The sequence below is a fragment of the Pithys albifrons genome, chromosome 26 (assembly GCF_047495875.1).
Source record: "Pithys albifrons albifrons isolate INPA30051 chromosome 26, PitAlb_v1, whole genome shotgun sequence".
In the NCBI taxonomy this organism is placed as follows: domain Eukaryota; kingdom Metazoa; phylum Chordata; class Aves; order Passeriformes; family Thamnophilidae; genus Pithys; species Pithys albifrons.
In genome coordinates, this window is record NC_092483.1 from 4,328,099 (window position 1) to 4,354,416 (window position 26,318).

Here is a 26,318-nt window from a genome sequence, read left to right on the forward strand (position 1 = left end):
CCCCAACACCATGAGAAAAAAACAAAAGAGAACAAACTTCAAACCAGCAGGTTTCCTCCTGGAGAAAAGTTATACTTATGGGCAGTGTCTGTGTCACACCGTGGCTGGCTGCAGGGTGAGCTCCCAGTCTCTCTCCAGCAAGATAGAGACAAGTGGTGAGCACTCAGATGAATTCTGTCTCTCCCTCTGTGTCCCTTTTCCCAAACGAAGAAGGAAAGCTGGAAGCGGAGAGCCGCAGCGTGTCCCGGGAAGCAGCTGTGCCTTCTCTCTCTCCCGGGTGGCTGCTGCAGCCGGGGTGAGGAGGCCACGACACTGCAGGCGGTGGTGAGACTGGAGCAGTGACCAGGGCCCCAATTCTAACCAGGAGAAGAGCCGTAGCAAGAGTATAGAGGGAGCTGGCGGTATAGCTCACCAAAGTATTTTTAAGGTGGGGTTGTTTAGCCTGGAGAAAAGGAGGCTCAGGGGAGACCTTCTCTCTATATCAACCTGAAAGGAGGTTGCAATGAGATAAGGTTTGGGCTCTTCTCCCAGGTAATAAGTGGGAGGATGAGAGGAAATGGCGTCAAGTTGCGCCAAGGCAGGTTTAGATTAGATATTAGGAAAGTTCTTCTCATGGAAAGGGGTCTGAAGCATTGGAACAGACTGCGTGGAGAATTGGTAGAATCACCATCCCTGGAAGCATTCAGAAAATGTATGGATATGGAATTTGAGGACATGGTTTAGTGGTGAACATGGTAGTGGTTCTGGGCTGATGGTTGGACATGGTGCACTTAGAGGTCTTTTCTAACCTTAAAGGATCTATGGTTTTGGTTTCCTCATATATCTGTCCAGGACTCATCAGTGCTACTATCTAAAGGCTAGAAATGTATTTAGATGTCTTGTAGTACTCATGGAAGTGAGACTGATTTAACTGCCTGCCTCCCTTTTCTTCATCGCCAGTTTGTTATAAAGTCTCTTATAGGTCTTTCTAGGTACCATTTGTAATCTATTGTATGTAAGTTATATACTCAAAAGCACCATCTGTAGTAATACTTTTAATGTTTATGTAATTCTTTGATTTAAGAAGTCGGGAAGAAGTACCAGCTGAGGCCTTTTTTTAGATAACTAAAAGACTCTTCACTTTCCCAGGCCCTGGTCCTCATGGAGGAGTTCACCACTCTCATATCTGTTGAAAGGACATTGTAGTAGGGCATAAGAAATTAATGAGGTTTCTGGAGTTTATTGACAACTTCCTTACACAGGTGACTGGTTGATGAGCAAGATGCTGTGCTGGACCTTGTCCTTAGAAATAAGGAAGAACTGAGCAGAGGATCATGCCAAGGGATCGTGAGAAGGTTTCCTAAACTGGGAAGACCTTAAAATTAGTGCTATGAAATGCGCCCCAGCCCCCCGAGTGGGGAACATTGAAGCTCTGCCTCAGAGACACCTCTGACTCAGCATAGGTGGGGCCAAGAGTAATGGTGGCCACCCCACCACCCATAGCCCCTAGGGAGTTTGAGTGAACAGGGTGGGGTAAGGCAGCCAGGATAGGATGGCAGGTTGTGCAGGGAAGGTGCAGTCACCCACCAACTCGAGGTGAGCTCAGTTTGTTGTCATTGTCCTCTCAGAAGGAGCCCAGCAATGGTGTCCATTTGGCTGAAAGCCATATCTGCTGCATGTGCCAGAAGTGATGTGGTGACACAGATGAAGCTCCCACAAAAACATGCAGCTGTCCAGATCTCAGGCTGCAGGGAGAGTCAGAGCCTGGCACTGGTATTGGATGGCACTAGAGATGACAGCTGGGTGAGGTGTGACCAGGTGGATGATCTGCTCAGCCTGATGGTAGAGCTGAGGGAGGAGGTAGAAAGGTTAAGAAGTATTAAGGACTATGAGGAGGAGACAGACTAGTGGAACCATGCTCTGGCCTCCCTGAGACAGGAACAGCCACTGGAAAGAAACCCAGATCAAGAGGGTCCTGTATCCTTACTCTGCCAGGCTGAAGGGGTCAAATGAAAGGGGTGAATGGAGGCAAGTCCTTGCTCGGGAAAACAGGCAAAAGCACTCCCTGCCCTCCTCACCCTCTCAGGTGCCTCTGTACAATAGGTGTGAGGCTCTGCATGGTGAAGGATGTCACCAGGAAACTTCCTAGCCTGGTTTGGGCCTCAGACTACTACCCCTTAGTGGTCCTCCCTGTGTGTGGCAATGAAGTCTCAACACATAGTCCAAGGGCAACCAAAAGGGACTTCAGGGCCTTGGGATGGTTGGTGAGAGATTCTGGAGCATAGGTAGTTTTCTCCTCTATTCTTTCAGTTGCAGGCAGAGACATTGAAAGAAGGGGATGCACTCAGTCTTGGTGTCACCACCAAAATTTTTGTTTCTTTGACAGTGGGATGGCCTAGATGGCATCAGATGGGATTCACCTTTCAAAGGGGAAGAGGGTCTTTGGCCAGAAGCTAGCAAGGCTTACTGGTAGGGCTTTAGACTAGATGTGGTGGTGGGAGGGGGATAATACCAGGCTTACCCTTAAGCTGTGGGACAACAGGCCAATGTTAAAGGGATGAAGCGCTCAGTAATGTGAGTACACAGTTGCTTTTAGAAAAGAATAACACTACTACCAGCCAACATAACTGTGACATTCAAGAAGTTGAAAAAACCTTCAAGTAGTATTTCCTTTCTGTCACAACTATTTTGTTAAGAAAAAAGGTTTGTTGCAACCTAAAGCGCTTTCCATTTGACAGAGCTGATGTATCAAACCCTTTTATTAGCTCTTGCTCTTCTACACATCTCTTGACTATTTTCTTTTAATAAAATGAACTGTATCTAATATCAGCTGCTGCTTGTATGTCTGAATAAGCAAAAAGGCTGTGCTCACCAAATAGAACATAATTGCAGATGCACTTTCTTTTTTGCAATGGAAGTTGCATGAGGAATATGTAGTGCAGATGAATTGAAGTAGCTTGGGGTTTTCCCTTTATGTTTCAATTTTTCAGTTATGCTTTATATCACAACTGCTTCCAAGCAAAGTTAAGTTTTTACAGTTTAATTCTATGTTCACTTCTGCAGAACAAAAATAATTCAGTAGCTCTCAGTAGTGTCAAAATCTTTGATGTTGAAAGGTTCATAAAGAAGATACTTATTGTTTAAAAATGTAAAGGAGCAGTAATAAATCCCCTGAATAACTGGATTCTCCTTAACAGAAGTTTTAGATGCTTTATTTTGCAGAACTGTTCAATATAGCTGCAAAAAAAATGAAGGTGTATTTTATATAGCTTAAGTTTTTGAAATATACCAGTTCTTAGTTTAGATTTTGCTACTTTATCAGTTGGACTTGATCTTGTATCCCTTTTTTAATGAGAAGGAGCCGGTAGTATTTTGAAACTAGGTGTATGATTTCTGTTCCATTTGCTTAAATTTAATCCCCATGTTTTAAGATGATGACTGAACTGTCTTAACAGTAAGACTCTTAAAAGAGATTCTGTTTTGTGTTAGTTCTCTAATGAAGTAGCAGGAAATATATTTTCCCTTGGAACAGTGTTTTTTTGTTGTTTTTTGTATAGCTTCATTGATGCATTGGGCATTTTCCTTGAAAATCAATAATTCTGAGATTTGCATTTTCCTCTTTGGCTGAAATAATGTACACTTGTTAATAATTGCAACATTTTGTAAATATAATTTCATTTTCTGCAAGTTTTTGAGACAGATTGTGTTGCCTTAGTGAATAGACTTTTTCTTGATGCTTAATGTTTTATTTGTATATGAAGGACATGATATGACCTTATTTTAAAGAGTTCTTAGTGCTAAGGCACCTGAATTGTTATTTTAAAGTGGGGAACATTGTTTACAAGTGCTTTTTAATTTTTATAGAAAATTAAACTAATAAAAAGGAAAAGTTTCCTGTGCTTACAGAAAAAGGTACTAATGCTGTTCGTTCTTTTCAGGAAACTTTGCTCTAATGAATTTTCACCCTTTGCGATTCCAAGGTAGCAAGAAACGTAGTTTCCTGCTAGACATTCATGTAGTATAGATCAGGGAAGCTGTATACTACCCATAGGTATCTGCTCTCAGCACATGGCTTAGTCTGGTTTTGTTTTGGTTGTTGTTTGCTTCTCTCAATTATTTGCCTCCCCTGGGAAGAGTTATTACAGGTGCAAAGCAGGATTATGCTTTATGTTAGTTTACCCTGGTAGGAACTGTGTGTGCACTCCTGTATTAGGGAGCATCTGTCCTTGAATCCACAAATCTCTCATACTGTATATGCTTCCACCACCTTTACTGTGGCTTCTCTTGCCATTTACTGTTGTGTCACTGCCACTACTAGCACATGGGCAGCAGAGGCATCAGTGTCATTGTTATCAAATAGAATAGCAGAGACCAAAGCAGTGTGACAGTACACAGAGGAAGAAGCTGGTTGCTCTAAAAGTTTTTTTCTAAAGGTTGTTTTATATTCATAAGCAACTCTCATTTGGCCCAGTACAGTACTTTTCACTAAATTTTTGTTTTCTTACAGTAGTTGTAGTGATTTGAGTGGCTACTACTGAAATAGTTTTAGGAAAAAACATTATGCTAATACTGACTTAGAAGTTATACTAAGTAATCTTTATTTCAAACTTTTTAATTTTTCACTTGCTTTGTCAGCATCACTCAGTCTGCTGGCTGATCACTTTTTGAACCAAACATACAAATTTCACTAGTTCACTGAATTTCATCTGGTTTTGTGCTTCTGGGATTTTGGTCTCTCTTTTCAAACTTAATTTTTGTAGCCAGTATTGTAGGTGACACTATTTTGTGTATCCTGTGAACTTTCTGGTTTTATAAATGCTGATGTATTTCCATGGACTTTTATCATTAATGAGTCTTCTGTATTCTCACACTCCCTCCCTTTCTCTTTGCTTCCTCCTGCATGCTGCCCCCCTTTTTTGTTGTTCATGTTAGCTCCATGTCAGGTTTCTTGCATTACTATTTTAACCTTAGGCAGCTGCATCACTGGTTAATTACGGTTCCAATACTGACTTTTTCTGAGATTGAATTAGTGTTAAAATGCTTTATATTGTGAATGTGTATGCTTCTTTTTTCTACGTAAATTAGGGTTGTCAAAACATAGTCTAACACTTATCTCCTTCCTTTATATTTTTTAAAGTATTTTTAAATTTGGTTCTGGAAACTTGTAGCAAAAGTACTGTCATTTTATCAAACTGTAGCTCTGATACAGAAACCAGAGATTTACCCTCTTGTAGCTAAACCTGTCTGATGTACTTAATCATGGCATCTTATTTGAATGAGAACTAGAGGATAATAATTCATTCTCTTTCTGCCTCTCTCATTCACATTCAAGTGTTTGGGTTTTTTAAAAAAGTTTTTCAGGACAGTTTATGGACTGATAACTAGCAGAGCTTCATGTACTATCTAACAAGAGTAGTAGTTTATTGCAAAATATGGAAGCTTAAAACTGGCTATGAGACAAGGCTTCCTACATTTATTACAGCATGTTTGCTGTTTTAAAAGAGGAGTCCACTGCTCACCTAAATTATAAAGTAGCTAATAAATGAGTTGTACTGGTTTACTTTGTGCAGCTGCAGAAATCAACTTTGATCATAGTGCTGTGGTTATATCAGTACAATGCTATTCAACATATAAGAAATTAAAGCAACTTTTTAAAGTATTTTCATTTCAACTAAAGATTTCATAATATAAACTACATAAAACACAACTGTATTTAAAAAATATCCCACCTTTCTCCTCCTTGTTTTAACTTTTATATCTGAGCTTATATCACATAGTCTGGAATATCCCTTTGGTCAGTCTGGGTCAGCTGGCCTGGCTGTGTCCTCTCCCAGGATCTTGCCCACCCCCAGCCTACTGGTGAGGGGGTGAATGTTGGAGAGACAGCGCTGATGCTGTACCGGCCCTGCTCAGCATTAGCCAAAACACCAGTGCATTCTCAACACCTTTCTAGCTCCCAGTGCAGAGCACAGCACTGAGAGGGCTGCTGTGGGGAAATGAACTCCAGCTCAGCCAGACAATATGCTTTATCTCAACCCATGAGTTTTAACTTTTCTCAGATTCATTCCCCCATCCCACTTGCTGCATGGTGTTTAGCCAGGTTAAACCATGAAACACTTTAAAAAAAACCAACCAACCAACATTTTAAATTTAAAATTTCAATAGGAATTTTCTTTGGAATGTTAATTTGCAGTAAATATATACATAATTGATAAAGAAAAAGGGAAGAAGATAATGTACAGAAGTAGTGCTTAAATGTATGGTTATTATCTGTAGCATAAACATTTTTAAACTCTGCTTGCTATCTTGTCTTGGCTTCACCTTTTTTTAATTGTGTATCATGTTATGATGATGCTTTTTCATATTTTATTCTCAATATTTGCTGCCCTTTCATTTTTTCCCTTTCACTAAGGTGTCCTTTGTATGACTTCCTTTGTGCACTGTAGTTTCTTCCTCCCTGGAATGTCTTTTACAATATCTGTTGTTTCTTATAAAGCAGCAAGAGTCTAAATATGTATACTTTGCCTCAGTTTTTACCAGTAAGACAGGTGGCCCTCAAGACAACTGGCCTCTGGAGCTGGTAGACAGAGAGAGGGAGCTGAATAGCCCTCCTGTATTCCAGGAGGATATAGTTAGTGACTTACTGAGCCAGCTGGATCCTCACAAGTCTATGGGACCAGACGGGATCCATCCCAGGGTGATGAGGGAGGTGGCAGAAGAGCTTGCCAAACCGCTCTCCATTTTCTCCGAACAGTCCTGGCTCTCTGGGGAGGTCCCAGATGATTGGAAGTTGGCAAATGTCCCCCCAATCCACAAAAAGGGCTGCAAGGCTGACCCTGGCAACTACAGGCCTGTCAGCCTGACCTCGGTGCCTGGGAGGGTTATGGAGCAGATCATCCTGAGTGCAATCACACAGCACCTTCAGGATGGACAAGGGATTAGACCCAGCCAGCATGGGTTTAGGAGGGGCAGGTCCTGTCTGACCAACCTGATCTCTTTTTACTATCAGGTGACCCACCTGGTGGATGAGGGGAAAGCTGTGGATGTGGTCTATCTGGACTTCAGCAAGGCCTTTGACACTGACTCCCATAATATAATCCTGGAAAAGCTGGTAGCCCATGGCTTGGACAAGTGTACCCTCTGCTGGGTTAGGAGCTGGCTGGAGGGTCGGGCCCAGAGAGTGCTGGTGAACGGAGCTGCATCCAACTGGCGGCCGGTCACTAGTGGTGTTCCCCAGGGATCTGTGTTGGGTCCAGTCCTGTTTAACATCTTTGTTGATGATTTAGATGAGGGGATTGAGTCCATCATCAGCAAATTTGCTGATGAGACCAAGTTGGGAGGGAGTGTCAACCTGCTGGAAGGCAGGAGGGCTCTGCAGAGGGCTCTGCATAGACTTGAGAGATGGGCTGATTCCAATGGGATGAAGTTCACTAAGGCCAAGTGCTGGGTCCTGCACTTTGGCCACAACAACCCCCTGCAGCACTACAGGCTGGGCACAGAGTGGCTGGAGAGCAACCAGGCAGAAAGGGACCTTGGGGTACTTATTGACGGGAAGGTCAATATGAGCAAGCAGTGTGCCCAGGTGGCCAAGAAGGCCAATGGGATCCTGTCCTGTATCAAAAATAGCGTGGCCAGCAGGACCAGCCCAGTGATCCTTCCCCTGTACTCTCCGTTGGTGAGGCCACACCTTGAGTATTGTGTTCAGTTCTGGGCCCCTCAGTTCAGAAAGGATATTGAGGTGCTGGAGCGGGTCCAGAGAAGAGCAATAAGGCTGGTGAAGGGACTGGAGCATAAGTCCTATGGGGAGAGGCTGAGGGAGCTGGAGTTGTTTAGCCTGGAGAAGAGGAGGCTTAGAGGTGACCTCATCACTGTCTATAACTACCTGAAGGGAAGTTCTAGCCAGGTGGGGACTGGTCTCTTCTCCCAGGCAGTCAGCAATAGGACAAGGGGGCACGGGCTCAAGCTCTGCCAGGGAAAATTTAAGTTGGATATCATGAAAAAATTCTTTCCAGAGAGAGTAATCAGGCATTGGAATGGGCTGCCCAGAGAGGTGGTGGATTCACCATCCCTGGAGATTTTTAAATGCAGATTGGACATGGCACTGAGTGGCATGATCTAGTAAATGGACTAGAGTTTGACCAAGGGTTGGACTTGATGATCTCGGAGGTCTTTTCCAACCCAATCCATTCTATGATTCTATGATTCTATATTGAATATGCAAGACTATTTTTGCCTATATGTAAATTGGGTTTCTGTGTCTCTGTTTGAACTGCTACACTGATGCATTGTTTAAAAGCTTTTCAATGCAACAGTTCTTTGACTTCCTTAATTCAGCTATTATTAAAGTAACAGTTTTCTTTTTTCAGTCTAGAGGTAGAAATGCTGGACTACTACTGGTAATAGCTACTGCACAAAACTGATAATATAAATAATGATAAATGTTGACTCCTGTTACAGTTGGGGAATGAAAAAACAAAACATAACAAAACTTTTCTGTTTTGACTTGTCTGGCTTGTCAAGCCATTATTTATTCCATGATAAGGAAACATTTCAAAGTTAACTTCAGTGGTTTATGAAAGCTTTGTGCAGGAAAAATGCTGATAACATTATTTCTTTGTTTTGCTTGGAATCTGTACATATGTATTAGCAGTGGTGTTATACATTTTCATTGGTATGGCATAAGAAAGAATGAGATAAAGATTATTAAGGAAATGACAGTGATATTTTGGTTTATGTGTATTGTATATGTAATTTGCAAAAATGTTGACTTTTAAAGTAAACATAAGCAAATCATGATTTCAGAATCTTCAGTAAACAACATAAGTGCTGACAGAAGGAGCCTTACTATTTCATGAATTGTTAACACAGGAGCCTGTCTATTATAGGTAAATGTATATACATCAAGTTCCTTTATTTTGTCTTCAGAAAATATGCTCAATTTTTGTCATTTCATTAGTATAAGAATAGTGGATTGTAATGTGTGATATTTGTAAATTTTTGTTGTTTTGTAAATGCAGTTCAAATTATTGTGATGATTTTTTTTTTCGGGGGGGGGTGTGTGGTGGGTGAGGAGTGGGTTTTTTTGTTCTTCTATTTGTTTGTTTTAAATGGTGTGGACTTCCTTACAATTGGGATCTTTATAGTGAGTGAGAACTAGAGGAACAAATTCCTTTTCAGTACTTGAATATAAATTATGCTGTTTTACAGGAAATAAACAAGATAGTTCAGTGGTGACTAAATCTTTTCTTTCTGTGGAGGGGGTGAAACAGTTCCTCATAGTAGTTTGACCAGAGAGTGTTTAATATTAAAGAGATATTTTTAGATAAATTTTGGTTTCAACTGGGATAGGGTTCATTTCTTCTGAGTAGCTGGCACAGTGCTGTGGTTTGGATTCAGGATGTCAATAATGTTGATAACACACTGATATTGTTTGGCTGTTGCTGAGCAGTGCTTACCCTGAGTCAAGGGCTTTTCAGTGTCTCAGGCTCTGCCAGGGAGGAGCTGCACAAGAAGCTGGGAGGGAGCAGGGCCAGGACAGCTGACCCAAACTGGCCATAGGGATATTCCATACTGTGGAACATCATGCCCAGTATATAAACTGGGGGTAGTTGACCAGGAGGGGCCGATCACTGCTCAGGGATGGGCTGGGCATCGATCAGCCGGTGGTGAGCAACTGTATTGTGCATTGCTTGTTTCTCTTGGGTTTTATTCCACTGTCTGTTTTGGTTATCTCCCTTTTCATTATAATTAGCAGTGCTAGTAGTATATTTTACTTTATTTAAATTATTAAACTGTTCTTATCTCATCCTGTTGTTACAGTAAAATCAAAAGTGAGCAATTCAGATCTATAGAAAAACCCTGTGAGACTCAGCTATCAGCCAGAAGCAGCAAGGAGCTCAGCTGCTGCTGGCTGGTAGGGAGGTGGTTTACTCCCCAAGAATTCACATAGTGGGAGTTCACAGGACTCTGCAGGGGCACGAAAATAGCCAGGATGAAATAATATAAACATGGGACTTGTGAGAGATAGGCTTTAACCAACTGAAGTATCTGGCGTGGTGGTGTGTTAACTCTTTTAGCCAATAAGCTGTAGTCCTAACCCTATATAAACTGTGTGCTTTGTGTAATAAAATGTCTTCACTATAAACTTCATAAACTTGTTGGTGAAGTCCTTTCTCTCTGCCGAAAATTGTTTACTTTATCATCCCATGGGTTTTTGCCTTTTTCCAATTCTCCTCCCCATCCCACCTGGGGCAGGCAGTGGGGGGAATGAGCGACTGCATGATACTTAATTGCTGACTGGGGTTAAACTGTGACAAAAATATACCAAGATTGTGTATTTGTCACTTTGCTTACTGTTTGACTTTTGCACCCGTATATAATTTCTTTTGTTTTTTTGCTATCTTCTTATAAGAAAAATATCTCCTCCAAAACTGGGAAGTGAATATAGTAGCTAATTACTTAAACTGATTATGGATTAAGCGCTATCCACTGCATTATGAGCCAACAGAAATTTTATTAGTAATTTATGCATTGGTACTATATGACCTGAGCAAATTTTCTTTTGATTGGCTTATGTTGCATCTTTTTGGTGAAGGGCTCTGCTTCTAAAACCAGAAGTTTGCCTTTTGATTGCTTAATGCCATTTGATATTTAAATTCTGCATTGTTCTACCACTTTTGAAAAAATTTACTTAGCATGCATCTGAGGTTATGGTCTACGTTTCATTTATGATTTATGTTATTGAATTTAAAATTCTTTTGAGTAAACTGAGTGTTTTAATTTGGTTTTGTGTTTTTTTTGTGTGTGTTTTTTTGTGTTTTGTTTTTTGTTTGTTGGTTTGTTTTTTTTAGTGCTTGGGAGATGGGAAGTAATGATAGCTGGCACCTGAACTAAAATATCTGTGTAGGCGCTACCATCCCAGAACTTCAGGATGAATGGGGATATGCCTCATGTTCCCATCACTACTCTTGCAGGGATTGCTAGTCTTACAGACCGTAAGTACTCTTCTTTTTTTTATCTTTGCTATGTTCCCTTCTACCTCTTCAGTAAATACCTGCATTTTCAAAATACTAAAATAGTTTTATTTTTAAAGTCCTTAAAAGTAAATCTCTTCAAAACCAGATTCGGTATTAAAATATCTTTTGTCCTTGCTAGAATTTTAAAAATATATTCAAACAAAATATGCTAATTTAAACATGAAATGAAATGTAGGTTGAAAATAAAGCCCTTAAGTACACCCAGAACATAAAATATAGGAATTAATTGTTTGTTTGGAATATCATTCAGTAACATATCTGGGAACCCCACAAATAGAGAAAAACATATAAATGATAAAATACTCTAAAACATACATATCATCATCATCATCACTGGAGAGAGAGAGAGAGAGGGAGAGAGGGATAATTAAACTGATGTTTAGCTAGAGAGAGTTGTGTAATGTGCTAAATATACTTCAAACCTGGTTCCTTAGTTTTGGACAAAGTACAAAAAAGTCGCTCTAATTAACAAGTGCAAAGAATGTCTGCTAGAATGGAAATAAGCAGCTGAACCTTCTTTCTTGGCTGTGAGTAGATAAGGTGTGTGTATTGTCTTTAAATATGTCAGGAAGACAATGCAAGGAAAGAAAAAGAACTGTTTACATTAAAAGCTATGCTGGCACAAAACCAAATGGTTATAATCTGACTGAAAATAAATTTCTAGTGGAAACTAAGAGGAGATTTATCATTACTATAATGAAGTCCTAAAACAATGATTCCAATAAGAGAAGTTGGGACAAAGATGGATCTTTTTTATAAAGTGTAAGCAAGAGTTTATAGCTCAGTTATCAGTCTGAGGATAATTGGATTCAGTGATCCAAGTGCTTATTCTGAACTCTTGTTTTTATTATTATACTGTTGAAGTTTGGGGACTTTCCAAGAGGCACTGAAAGTATATACCCAGCAATTGAATTTAATTGCCTATAGTAAAAAAAAGCAAACATATTCAATGGCGGGGAAAACTCACTTCATGTCTTTCTCGTTTTCTGAATTATCAAATCAGAAGATGCTGCTCATCTATTTATATATGTATCATTATGTGTGTCTAATTATGGGCCATCAGGATGCAAATTATAAGTTTCTGGGCTATGGGCAGTTTTCCAGCACTAAGTATTTGCAGGTAAAGTTCTCAAGTCAAAATACTTAACTAGTAGAAGTCACTGGCTAGACAACTGTTGCAAGAGTTTCTTAAAACACTGAAATACCTTTGGTGGGATTAGCCCTTGTGTTAGGTGCATTTGCTTCTTTATCTGTCATATTTCTCTGATGTTCAGAAACTCAAGAGTGCGTGAAAGAGAAAGACATGTCACTGATTTTCCTTATTTCTCTCTGTGTGAAAAGAAGGTACTGGAATGGACAAGTCCTGTTGCCCTAAAAACATGGAGGACATGATGACTAGTAGGCTCACTTAACCAGCTGAATTTATACTGTTTTAATAAATATATTTAGCTGATCTTGCTAATTTTTCCAAGTTTCAAGGCAAATTCAAGGTAATCTAGTGCAAGTAATGAAAGCAAGCTATTTTCATATATTAATTTTTTTCAGTTGCAGTTTATTTATTAATACAGAATAATATACTTTGTATGGGGGGAGAAAAATATTGACATTCTGCCCCTCCCCTGTGTTTTTTTTTAATCTTTTCAAAATATAAAAGAGACAAAAGAATTTTTGTACTGAAGCTATTTCTAATGTAATCATCCTGGGAACTTGAAGTCAGAGTCAGCTTGTTTTTGTGGACCCATGAAAGTGGGTTGTTAAGGTTTTTTGGTGGTATTTTTTGTTTGTTTTAAATGACCCTCACCATACAAAGTGGGAACACTAAATCTCAAAGTCAGAATAGAAAACATTTCCTTCCTTACCTGTTTACCATGCTTTCACCTCCAAAATAAAATTGCCATAACATTAAATAACTTAGTATTCTGCAATGTTTAAAAGTATGTTTTTATTCATAATACTTGCCTTAGAACAGTTAAATATTTACAATAATACAGTAATATAACTTATGGATTTGACTGCATTACTTTGTGTAAAACAGAGTTCTGCCTTTGTGTGTGCATGTTCACGATTAAAAATAAACCCAGAAATCTTTCCTATATTTCAAATGTAGTTGTCAGCTTTTCTTTCTTAATCACGAGGGAGTAAAAAGGTGTCCATCTTTGTATGCTCATGTTTCATGAAATGATTCTGAACTCCTTTCTGTTTTCTGATAACAGTTTTGAACCAGCTGCCTCTTCCATCACCTTTACCTGCTACAACAACAAAAAGCCTGCTTTTCAATGGACGGATAGCTGAAGAGGTGAACTGCCTTCTGGCTTGCAGGGATGAAAATCTGGTTTCACAGCTCATCCACAGTCTCAATCAGGTGTCAACAGATCACATGTATGTATTTTGAACTTCAGCTATATTAGATCACCGTCCTTATTACTTGAAATTAAAGTGAACTGAATTGAGAAGGGTGTTTGTGAGAATCTGAAGACTAGAATGTGCAGGATTTTTTTTTATTAGGCTGTCTTAGCAGATTACTGCTGTATAGGAATCAATTGTTTCAGTCAGTCAGAATGCTAGTCATTGTCTGACAGCCCTTATGCATAACTAATTTTTATTTTTAATAAATCTGCTGCTTATTCCATTCTTGCTAGTTAGGAGTGCAAACTTTGTGGTATTGATTGTGCAGTAGTCATTTGTGTTCCAATTTGGTTAATAATGTACACTAACAAATTATATACCCAGTTCTACACAAAGTTATATATACCCAGTTCTACTTTTTTGAGACACCCATGCAAAATCTATGTCAGTTCTTATTAGATATTGAACTTGAATATTTTAAAAATTGAACTAGCAATTATGCTAATGTTATTTTTTTAATATATATTTTGTTTTTTTTCATTTTTCACTGATGTCCTTTGAATTGTCTTATGTTGACAGCCCTGTCTTTTTCCTACGTTCCAATCTATTATTTTGATCAAATGGAAGTAGCTCTTAAAAGTCATCAATGCAAAGAATAAGTGAAAGTACAGATGCACTTAGAAAATCCATTACATTTTTGATGGTTCAAAGGGAATCCTGTGATGTTAAAGATATGCCAATTTCCCTTTTTAAAATAAAAGATTCTCGAAGTGTTGGGCTGCAACCTGAATGTTATGTGTTCATGCATATCTTGTTTTCACTCTTACAACAGTACTTTCTTGATGTTATGACAAAGCATTCTTTTATGGAGAAGATCACAATACAGAAGTGGAAATAAGAAACTTTTTATAATACTCTGAAACTGACAGCCGTGTATATATAAGTGCTTATTAAGAGAAAATAATTTTGAAGGCTAGTAGGAATACCTTTTCTGCCATTCCTTTAGCATGAGAGGAAAAAAAGCAGAGGTAGGAAACAGTGCTTTGAAGATTTGGGTTTTCTTTCTATATTTTGACAGTAAAATGTTTTCTTTTTGTTTTGATTTTGATTGTTTTGTTTTTTAACTTGACTCATGGTTTCTTATAATTTGAAAATGCATTTGCCTCTTTGTTTGCTTACTTCTACAATTCCAGAGAATTGAAAGACAACCTTGGCAGCGATGATCCAGAGGGAGATATACCAGTCTTGCTACAGGCTGTCCTGGCAAGGAATCCTAATGTTTTCAGGGAGAAAAGCATGCAAAATAGATATGGAGTACAAAGCGGTAAGGATTTTTGATTGATTATTGATTGTGCTTTATGTTCTGTAAGTTTAGGGGGCTGATACTAACCACATATATATATGGAGCACAACTGTGATATTTATGCTTTTCATTTTATTTTATAATGATATAAAGCTATGTGTCTTGACATTTTCTATGAGCAATTGTATTAGAATAAGCACAAAAATACATTCTACTGGATATTTTTGTAAAAAATAATATTGAATTTCACTACAAAGTTTAATTTCTAGGGTGAGTGATTGGATTTTATTTTGAAGTAATTTTATTTGAATTTCTTTATAGCTAGGTTCATATATTTGTCTTAGTAAATAATTTAAGTTGGGAAAATATGCCTTGATATATATTGGAAATCTGCACAATTATAGTATATCATTGTAGTGGTAGTTCTTAATAGCTCTGGGGTAAGGAATAAGGTTGAATGAACCATACGTAACATCTCCTTGCCATTCTTCTTCTCAGCAATTTGTGATGCCCTACAAAATTTTACTGTTTGATAGCTAATTCTTTTCTGAGGTTTAGTGAGATATACTGCTGGATAGCAAAGATGGAGAAGGGGAGAGACCAAGCAAAGGATTAATCAAATTCTATTTAAAGATCTGGAGACTTCTTCATTTGTACCTGAAATTTTCAAAGTTTTCACAATATGAGGATAAAACTTTTCTACCATTGTAGAGATATAGATAGAAGTGTTGCTGGAGTCCACGGAGGATAGATCACCTGGTTAAAAGTCATATAAGTTTTTGTGTACCCGTACACTTCAACTTCCGGTGTCATGTGGAGTATATATCCTGTTTTAAAATGTTTCTATTTACTAGGAGGTTTTTGGCTAAGGAACAGGTGAAGGAACTGCTGTTGATATTTATAATTGAAATAATACTGCTTTAGAGAACACTGATTTTATGTCATGGTGTAAAATGGACATCTTACATGAAATCAATCTATTTTTAATGTTTTCTAACAGTTGTAGGTAGAAGATGATAATGTTTGTAAAGTTTATAATCTCTGTATATAATAATTTCTGAAATGAGAGACTTTATTGATTAAAAAGGAAATGCATGTAAAGTAATGCTGCTATCTTCTTCTTAATAGGGATGATGATGTCACAGTTTAATATTTCTCAGAATTCCATGAGAGGTAGTCCTGCATCTTCTAATTATCAACAAACCACTATCTCACATAGCCCTTCCAGGTAACACTCTTTTAATGGGAAGGGATGGGCAGCAAACTGCAAATTCTTCCTACTGTGACAGTCAATTCTTGTTGCAAGTATGTGAGTGGAAGGTGATCAGTGTAAAGACATATTTTGCATTTGTCTGACAGCAGGGTGAGTTTCGTCAGCTGGCAAAGAAACATCTCTTTGTTAGTGAGTTAATATTTGTATTCTGACTAGTCAGCATTCCCCGCTTTCTCTCCCTCCCATGATTTTGGCAAACTTTCTTTCCTGCTTAAGTAATCCCCCAGCCTCCTGACACCTCTCCAGCTATTCTTTACCTGTGGCAGAGGTTGAGACTGGTGGCAGGAAGACAGGAGAGAAGAGGCTATGTGTTCCAGTATGTATAACATTACCAATGTGACAGAAGGATGGGAAAGAAGGCTGTAAAAACATGGAATACTGCTGTAACAGTTATCCAAAAGGCTGCTCAGAGGAGGATAGGCCCAGTAATTTGGCCAGTCTTCCAGCAGCTTCCTCATCAACTTTCTGTTTCTTTTTCAAACTTTGAATGTCAGCAAGTAGCATGTACCTATGGAATCATTAGTTTGGAAAAGACCTCTAAGATCATCAAGTCCAACCATTAACCTAACACTGCCAGATCCACCACTAAACTGTGTCCCTAAGTGACACATGTACACATATTTTAAATACCTCCAGGGTTGGTGACTTAACCACTTCCCTGGGCAGCCTGTACCAGTTGTTGACAAACCTTTTGGTGAAGAAATTTTTCCTAATAGCCAATCTAAGCCTCCCCTGGAGTAACTTGAGGCCATTTCCTCTTGTCCTATCACTTGTTACCTAGAAGAAGAGACTGACCCCCACCTTGCTACAACCTTCTTCCAGTGATAAAGTGTCCCCTGAGCTTCCTTTTCTCCAGGCTAAACCACCCCAGCTCCCTCAGTCTTTGTTAATATAATAAAGAACTCTAGACTAGAGGAAAATTCTGCATGTAGTTTCAACCCGGTTACTGGGCTTTAACAGATTTAATCTCCGATTATTGATTATTATTAATAAAATAAACTTATTTCACTTAGTGAAATTGTTTTGGCAAATAAAATACTCTGTATCTGCACAAAAAACAGTCCACATTTTTACTTTTATAACTAAAAGTGATATTGAAAAAATTTTTTTGAATTGTGAATATTACAATATGCTAGGTCTTCTTGAAATCCTTGCAAAATCCTTTGCTATTTCTATCTATGGAAGCTTACCTTTGTAGAATTCCTATCTAGAACTGAGCGTTGTGAAAGCATGTACTTTCTGAAGTATATATTTTTTAAATTTTTGTTTTGAAAATCTCATATAAGAATGAGTATTGTGTTCAGTTCTGGGCCCTTCAGTTCAGGAAAGAGATTGAGATGCTGGAGCGGGTTCAGAGAAGAGCAATGAGGCTGGTGAAGGGGCTTGAGCACAAGTCCTATGAGGAAAGGCTGAGGAAGCTGGGGTTGCTTAGCTTGGAGAAGACGAGACTCATGGGAGACCTTATCACTCTCTACAACTTCCTGAAAGGATGTTGTAGCCAGGTGAGAGTTGGTCTCTTCTCTAAGGCAACCAGCAGTAGAACAAGAAGGCATGGGCTTAAACTCTGCCAGGGGAGGTTTAGGTTGGATATCAGAAAGAAATTCTTTACAGAGAGAATGGTCAGGCATTGGAATGGCCTGCCCAGAGAGGTGGCGGATTCACCGTCCCTGGAGGTGTTTAAGATGAGACTGGATGTGGCACTTAGTGCCATGATCTAGTAATCAAAGTAGGGTTGGATCAAGGGTTGGACTTGATGATCTCGGAGGTCTCTTCCGACCCAGCTGATTCTATGATTCTAATGTAGGTTATAATGTACACGTATTATTGTCATATGCCTATTTTGTTTTTATGACTTTCTATCTTTAAGAGTCTAAGATAAAGCCAGTGAAAGAATAAGATGTATTCAGTAGACTTTGGATCAGGTCCTGCCTATCATATTCCTATGTCTTGGCAGTATTTTTCTGTTAGATGAAGTTCTTTGAATTCTTACTAGAAAAATCATATTTAGATGGCTCCTTGTTAATCCTAGCAAGATAGTTGGTATATGATAACTAAATCTTAGCTGTCACTTTCATTCAAACTTCTAGGACTAACTTTTGAAAATTACATATCTTGTTTTAGTAAATCTGCAGATCTTATTTTGTCATTGTTTCATTTCCCTAGGTGGAGGTCTTACGAATGCTTTTTATTCTGTTCTTTACTTTTATTAATGCCGTACCTAAACTGTGGCTCTTAAGTAATAATTGAAGTTGGTAAGGCTTAAAATACTGCTTTTAAAGGAGTTTCTTGATTGTGTTGAAATTTTGTGTCTTACAGAAGTTATAATGTTCCAAAGCTATAATATTCCAGAAGAAATAAGAAACTTGTATAAATTTCCTTTTACAACTTTTGCAAACTTTTTTCATTTTATTTTTTAGCCGGTTTGTGCCACCACAAACAAGTGCTGGTAACAGATTTTTGGCACAACAGAATAGTCCAGTGCCTAGTCCATATGCTCCTCAAAGTCCTGCAGGATACATGCCATATTCACATCCTCCAAATTATATACCACATCCTCAGATGCAGCAAGGTAAGTCTTTGATATTCATTTTATTCTCCTATCTCATGTCAGCTTTACCTTCATTTGCGTTTCATGGCTCTCTAATTTCTTTGAAGGAGTCACGTGCTTAATGCAAATCTTGGAGTTGATAGGGAATTTCTTGAGTACATTTAAGCTTTGCTGACTGTACAGAGTGGTAGTATTTTTTTAATTAAAAAAAAAAAGCAAAGGAAGAAGAAATCATCAAACACACAGAATCACAGAATATTCTGAGTTGGAAGGGATCCACAAGGATCATTGAGTCCAACTCTTGGGTGAATGGCCCATACAGGGATCAAACCCGCAACTTTGGCATTACTGCTCCTCTTCTATGTACACGGATTTTGCATATTTGTCATGTATACATGACAACAGAAAAATCAGAAAAAACCTAGAACTTTTATTTGTTAGCTATGGCAATTGTTTATTTGTATTAGCAAAAACCTAATTTTTGCCAGCGTAATGTAAGTTTTGCTGCTAGCTTATTCAACCTTACAAATCCTTTGCAGTGTAGGCTAGACTAAGTTGGCTAGAATTATACTCGAGGTATGCAGTAACTGGCAAAGATGACCTTCAGAATGAATGGATTTTTTGTTCTTCCGTTTTCTAAAAACAGTCTTGAACAACATGAACACTGTTAAGTATCTAGGCATAATCCTTTTTTGTAAGTAGAATTCTTGTTAGATTCTTTTAAATCATCTGTTCTTAAAGATTAGCAATGTGCTTGGAATTTATATAGCTGTTCCATATGTAATGTTATACATTTCATGAATACCTTGGAAGTTACTAAAAGTAGTGAATACATATTATGTAGAGGAAAATAAAGTTTTCTATAACCTATAGGTGTATGATACTGACTGTAATTAGGATAGATGTGAAGAGAAGCTTGTCTAATCTGTGCATGGAATTTAGGTTTTAAAGCCTCTTGAAAATTCAAATCTTAGATACCTAATTTTATTCAAGGTATTTGTGGCAAAAGGACTCAATGACGAAAGATGGGATTCTTGTTCAGATCCCAGACCTCTTGCTTCCAACTCATTAATATTATGGTGTTTTCTGTGAAATTTTTTAGAGTTAACTATTGCGTGAATATATTGGTATAGTTTTTTATATCTTTCTGTATTTCAGTTTCAGTATCCAGTCCCGTTGTCACAGCTGGAATGAGGAATCTCCATGAAAATAAAGTTTCAAGTCAATTGTCTGGAAATTCAGCTAATCATCATGCTGATAATTCTGGACATGGCTCAAATGAAGACTACCTACAAATGGTGCACAGGCTAAGTAGTGATGTATGTTACCTAGATCAGTTTATGATGATAAAACAAATATTTACTGTGATAAAGCAAGTATGTGTTTAGCTGCCTTAGAAGTCAGATATTTTATGATGGTGCTGTTGATGAATAAAACTATTGAAAATATATTTCAGTTTCAGATGTGTGCACTCAACTGTGCAACTTTAATGTACGAGTTTTCATTTTTTCTAGATCTCTTTTCTTTGGAACAGTTTGTAACATTCATTCTGATCAAAGTATGAAAAGTAAAAAATCCTACTCATATGTGAATTTATTTTAAAGAAATGGTAGAGTGTCTCTGCAATTATTGTATCAATATGTTGATGAAAACAATACTAGATTCTAAATAGGTGTTTAGTTAACTTGTCTTTCTGAAGATTCCCCTAACTGTCAATTTGACTTGACATAATTACATAACCTATCAAGTAATATAGAAGTGTGGTCAAAGGCAAAAATGTCTTTTAACACTTTTTCTTACAGGTCTGTTATATGCTTTCATGGCATGCAGATCAGTTGGGGGTTTTTTGTTTGTTTTTTTTTAATGATGTGTGTTATTTACTTTATGAAAACTGGGGGCAACTCTTGTCTTCCTAAATTGGCTTGTGGAAGCAAAAAACAGTGTTGGATTCAATAAGTGTACTCCTAACATCAGGCTACCTAAATTCCTTACAGAGATTAATACACTGCAACTCCAAGAGAGTTATTAGTTTTATTAGTCTTATTTTTTTAAATGTCAGAATTATGCTGATTTAAAATATTAGCTAAAAGTAGTATCTTAAACAAGAGTTTTGTAATGAAGGAATCTATCATAATACACAATCATCAGATATTTTTCTCAGTCTCTGCTTCAGCAATGAAAATTCTTCAAAATAAGCTGTTCTTGTCATTAAATGTACACATATCCCCCAACTATGTTAAAGGTACACTTTCAAAGGAATCTTGGTTTTGTTAAGACAGGATTTTTGGAAAACTTTAATATTAGGATAATTTATTTCACAATGTTTAAAAAGGAAGTATTTAAAAATATTCACCCCTAATTTTGTGATGCAATGCAACTTCATCCTAGTTCATGAGAACTTAGAATCACAAATCTTCAGGGTTGGAAGGGACCTCTGGAGATCATCTAGTCCAATCCCTCTGGCAAGGCAGGGCCACCTAAAGCATGTTACACAGGAACACATCCAGGTGGGTTTTGAATGTCTTCAGAGAGGGAGACTTCACGGGCAGCCTGTTCCAGTGCTTTGCCACCCTCCATGGAAACATCTGTAACAGGTGTCAGAAGGAAGATCTGGGAAACCACAGGCCTGTCAGCCTGACCATGGTGCTGGGGAAGGTCACGGAGGGGATCATCTTGAGTGTCATCGTGCAACACATGGAGGACAACCAGGGGATCAGGCCCAGCCAGCATGGGTTTAGAAAATGCAATTCCTGCTTAACCAACCTGATCTCCTTTTATGAGCAGGTGACCTGCCTAGTGGATGAGGGAAAAGCCGTGGATGTTGTTTACCTGAACTTTAGTAAAGTTTTTGACACCGTTTACCAGAGCATTCTTCTGGAGAAACTAGCAGCCCATGGCTTGGATGAATGCAGGGTTTGCTGGACAAAAAACTGTCTGGATGGCTGGGTCCAGAAAGTGATGGGGAATGGTGCCACATCCAGCTGGCGGTCAGCCACCAGTGGGATTCCCCAGGGCTCAGTATTTAGGCCAGTCCTGTTTAATATCTTTATCATATCTGGGTAAGGGGATTGAGTGCACCCTCAGCAAGTTTCCAGACAAGTTGGGCAGGAGTGTTGATCTGCTGGATGGCAGGAGGGCTCTGCAGAGGGATCTGGACAGGCTGGATCAATGGGCCAAAGCTAATTGTGTGAGGTTCAACAAGACCAGGTGCCGGGTCCTGCACTTGGGTTACAACTCGCTGCAGTGCTACAGGCTGGGGGCAAAGTGGCTGGAAAGCTGCCCCATGGAGAAGGACCTGGGAGTACTGGTTGACAGCCAGCTGAACATGAGCCAGGTGTGCCCAGGTGGGCAAGAAGGCCGGTGACATCCTGGTTTTGATCAAGAATAGTGTAGCCAGCAGGACCAGGAAAGTGATTGTCCCCCTGTACTCAGCACTGGTGAGGCCCCATCTCAAGTGCTGTGTCCAGTTCTGGGCCTCTCACGACAAGGACATTGAGGGGCTGGAGCAAGTCCAGAGAAGGGCAACAGAGCTGGGGAAGGGTCTAGGGAGTAAGTCCTATGAGGAGCAGCTGGGGGTGTTTAGCCTGGAGAAAAGGAGGCTCAGGGGAGACCTTATTGCTCTCTACCTGAAAGGAGGTTATAGTGAGATGGGGTAAGCCTCTTCTCCCAGGTAACAAGCATTAGGACAAGAGGAAATGGCCTCAAGTTGTGTCAGAGGAGATTAACATTAGATATTAGGAAAACTTACTTCATGGAAAGGGTTTTCAGGCATCGGAACAGACTGTCAAGGGAAGTAGTTTAGTCACCATCCCTGGAAGTGTTAAAAAAACATATGGATATGGCACTTGACGTCATGGTTTAGTGGTAAACACAGTGGTGGTGCTGGGTTAACAGTTGGGCTTGATGATCTCAAAGATCTTTTCCAACCTTAAAGATTCTCTGAAACTCATTCAAAACTGACTATGAAAACAAAATATACCATAATTGTTCAATTTAATTGGATAAATACTAAGGGTAAAAATTAATTATACCTTTAAAAACTGATTTTAGTTACAGTCTCACAGAAAACAGTTTGAAGGAGTTGGAGTAATTCAAGTTTTGCATCTATGTATGAATAATAAGGTTAATCATAATGTTGCAGCCTTTTTAGAAGCAGTGTGACCATTGGCAGAGATAGTTATGAACAGGGATTATTCAATCACAAAACCTAAGAACTTTATGGGGTTTTTCTCAGTTTTAGGATTTTATTCCTTAAAAATTATGAAAACCTACTGGATATTGTGTATTTGCAATATTTGATTCTAAGTCAGCAAGCATAGACTTGAAGGCTCACTGCACATATACTCAATTTAAGGACCATTTTTTGAGAAACTTGAGAATCACAGAATGGTTTGGGTTGGAAGGGACCTTAAAGATCATCTAGTTCGAATCCTCTGCCATGGACAGGGTCACCTTCCACTAGACTAGGCTGCTCCAAGTCCCATCCAACCTAGCCTTAGACACTTCCAGGGATGGAGCAGACACAGCTTCTCTGGGCAACCTGTGCCAGGGCCTCAACATCCTCATAGGGAAGAATTTTTTCCTAATGTCCAATCTGAATCTGCTCTCTTTGAGTGTAAAGCCATTTTCTGTTGTCCTGCCACTACATGTCCTTGTCAAAAGTCCCTCTCCAGCTTCCTTGCAGGCTCTCTTTAGGTACTGGAAGGTGCTCTTAAGATCTCCCTGGAGCCTTCTCTTCTCCAGGCTGAACAATCCTAATTCTCTCAGCCTGTCTTCATAGGAGAGATGCTCTAGCCTTCTGAGCATCTTCATTACCATCCTCTGGAGTTGCTCTAACATGTTGATGTCCTTCCTGTGCTGGGGACCCAGGTTCTACATTCTTAAAGCTGACTGTTTTCTGGAATGTTGCCTAAATAGTATTCTAATAGCAGTCTAAATTGCAAAGATTTTTATATAAATAAATATTTTTCTAATATTTTTTATGCTTTTTCATCTAATCCCTTTTATCAGTATATGTACTAATTTCAGTCTTTATTTTATCATGTGTTCATGTTCCTAATGTTTTGGGATTTTTTTTATTGTTGTCACTTTAGGATGGCGATCCTTCAGTAAGGAATGCTGCATCTTTTTCCTTGAGGTCACCACAGTCAGTCTGCTCCCCAGCTGGAAGTGATGGAATCCTTAAAGGTAATCTAGCAGTGATGTATATCAAAGTAATTTTTTCCTAATTAAAAAAACCAGAGGGTTTAAAGAGATATTTTGTTAGTTCTCATGACTTCTGTATTCCAACAGTACTAAAGAGTCTGTCATTATGTTTTGGATACAAAATTATTTTGAGCCTTGATTCAGAAGAAATTTCTGAAGTTTCAAAAATTGACTAATCATATTTCAAAACAAAGCTCAAATTCATAGACGACAGAATAATTTTAAATCCTTTCCAATATGAGGATTAAAATACAAGAATGGTTTCAGTTAATTTACATGAGGAAAGGTTTAAAGGCATCTTTACAAGTATTGAACTCTTAACCAGTTCAAAAGTTTTTTATCATGCAATGCTTGTCTTGATTGCAATCATTAAATTTTATGAATGTGAAATTAAAAGTAGTTCAATGAACACAACATACATAGCATAAATGAAGCCTGAAAACCTTAGCTGTGGGGAAGGAATAGGGCAAACTGTCAGTCAGCTGAGAAAATAATTCTTTATGCTAAAATATGTAATGCATACTGCTGTTTTTAATATTATCCCTAAGAAGCAATGACTGAGATAGATGAGATTTAGTAAGGTAGGGGTTTGGGCATATTCTTGCTAATTTAGGTTTTCAGTGCTTATGTATTTACATGGCAATAGTGGAAAGATGCAACATTGTTTTCTTCTCTTTAGCTGCAAAACAAAATTAAGTCTTTATGGGTAGTCAGGTTAGGTGGAGAGGGAGAAGAGGAGATGGGGGAGATTCCAGAGAAGGTGAGGGCATTGGGCTTGTGCAGCCAGGATAAGACAAGTCTTTGAGGGGGGACAGGGATGATGATGACAGGGACACAGACGGGGATGATGCACAGCGGACAGACAGACCTTAGAGCAGTCTCCTCATACCTATGAGATTATCAGGAAGACTTGAGTCAGGCTTTCCACAGTGTTGCAGAGCAAGGATGAGAGACAGTGGACTTATATTGAAATGGGAGGTTCTGAATAGGTATAAGGAAAACCTTTTTCATTATCAGGGCAGTTGAACATTGGAAAAGCCCAGAGAATCTGTGCATTTTTCATCCTTGGAGGTTTTCAAGACCAGTCTGGATCAAGCCCTGCATAACAAGGTGGTGTGATTTAGGAATGGTACTCCCCAATTCAGTGCCCTCACTGAGACTCTCCAAACCATGTGCTGCTCCATCCCTCCCCCATTTTCCTCTCCCTCTTCAGGGCAGGCTGGAGAGGAGAATTAGAGGCACAAAAGGTAAAGATCATGAGTTGAGATAAGAACAATTTACTGGAAACAGAAATGAGATAAGAAAAGGAACAGTGACAGCAACAATACTAATGACAGAGGGCATAAGAAAAGAAATGATTCACACAGAAACCACCTGATAATAGACGACACCAGACAGCTCCTTCTGCCACGTTTTCTCTACTGGAAGGAACCTTCTCCTGACAAGACACAGTCCCTTTCCCCACCCCTAACAATGACATGAGGTGGTATAGAATAACCTCTGGGTCCTGGCCATGCCCCCTCCTGGCTACTGCAAAAATTAACCCTGTCCTGGCCAGAACCAGGACAGATGGTCTTGCTCACCCTGCTTTGAGCATGAGGGTCAACTAAAGGTTTCCTGAAGTTCCTTCTTAAATGAATTATCCTATGATCCTGTGACTGCTAAATGATCTCTGTGGTTCAACTTCTGTAGGCATATACTGTGGTAAACAGAGAAATGTGGCTCAAATGCAAGTGAGAAGTAGTTGTATAGCATGCCAGCAGCATCAGTATTTTAGGAGGTCTTGTGCTAAAGGACTTGTTGTGAGACTTTTATAAATGGCAAAGACTAAACGTGGTTGTTTTCTTTAACTCAGTACACAAAATCGATGTTTGTTGAACCTATCAGTTTGACAACATTGAGAATCTAAGCTACTTCCACTCAAATATACAACTACCACTCAGCTAGAAGAATATTTGAATGATTTTTCTGGTTAAAGTTGCTGCTGTTAAAATTGGTTGTCTTCAAACTCATTTTGAAAAGATACCTTTTCAGAATATTTCTGAAAACAAACTGATTGTACAATTCAGATTGTAACATTTCAGCATTCGAGAGGCTGAAAAAGTGGAAGAGGGGCTTTTTGATTTACCTGTATGTTAGCTTTACTTTTCTCATTGATAAAGTATATGTATGTATGTATGTATGACCAGACTTCATGAACGAAGGGCCTTCCCAAAGGGCTCTCCCCACGTGGGTGTGCCCTTCCAGCCTGCGCAGTGGATTTTTTTTTAGGTGAGGCACAGCATGTGCAGAACTGGCCCCACCGTTTAAGTCCTAAGGTCCACTTGCCACGGCCGAGCGAGCTTGGACAGTGACAGTGAAGTCCTCGGGACTGTCTACAGCACCCGGTACTAACCGGGGCTGACCCTGCTGAGCATCCAAGATCTGATGGGAGGGGATGGCAGGGAGGCATTGAACTGCCAGGGGACGGTCCCACTGAGACTCGAACTCAGGTCCTTGGGATTCAAAGTCCAGAGTGCTCTCCTTTACACCATGGGACCGCCCCTATTGATAAAGTACACAACTGAAATACTGTTACTAATGATGCTACCATTTTGCCTTCTTAAAGAAATTAATGAACACTGATTG

General features: G+C 39.0%; 1 protein-coding gene and 1 non-coding gene across 3 annotated transcripts in view; one reads left to right on the forward strand and one right to left on the reverse strand.

Moving 5' to 3' along the window:
• Window positions 1-26,318, forward strand: part of LOC139683003 (nipped-B-like protein) — a 184,061-nt gene that overhangs the window by 27,396 nt on the left and 130,347 nt on the right. For both annotated transcript variants that reach the window (XM_071577702.1, XM_071577703.1), the window contains exons 2-8: window positions 10,830-10,973; window positions 13,229-13,394; window positions 14,555-14,685; window positions 15,793-15,892; window positions 18,355-18,506; window positions 19,644-19,804; window positions 23,579-23,672. In XM_071577702.1, the coding sequence (XP_071433803.1) occupies window positions 10,910-10,973; window positions 13,229-13,394; window positions 14,555-14,685; window positions 15,793-15,892; window positions 18,355-18,506; window positions 19,644-19,804; window positions 23,579-23,672 (868 nt within the window). In that variant the 5' untranslated portion in view covers window positions 10,830-10,909. The remainder of the gene's footprint in view (window positions 1-10,829; window positions 10,974-13,228; window positions 13,395-14,554; window positions 14,686-15,792; window positions 15,893-18,354; window positions 18,507-19,643; window positions 19,805-23,578; window positions 23,673-26,318) is intronic.
• On the reverse strand, window positions 26,158-26,230 carry TRNAQ-UUG (transfer RNA glutamine (anticodon UUG)). The gene has a single exon. It is a non-coding gene; the product is annotated as a tRNA-Gln (tRNA).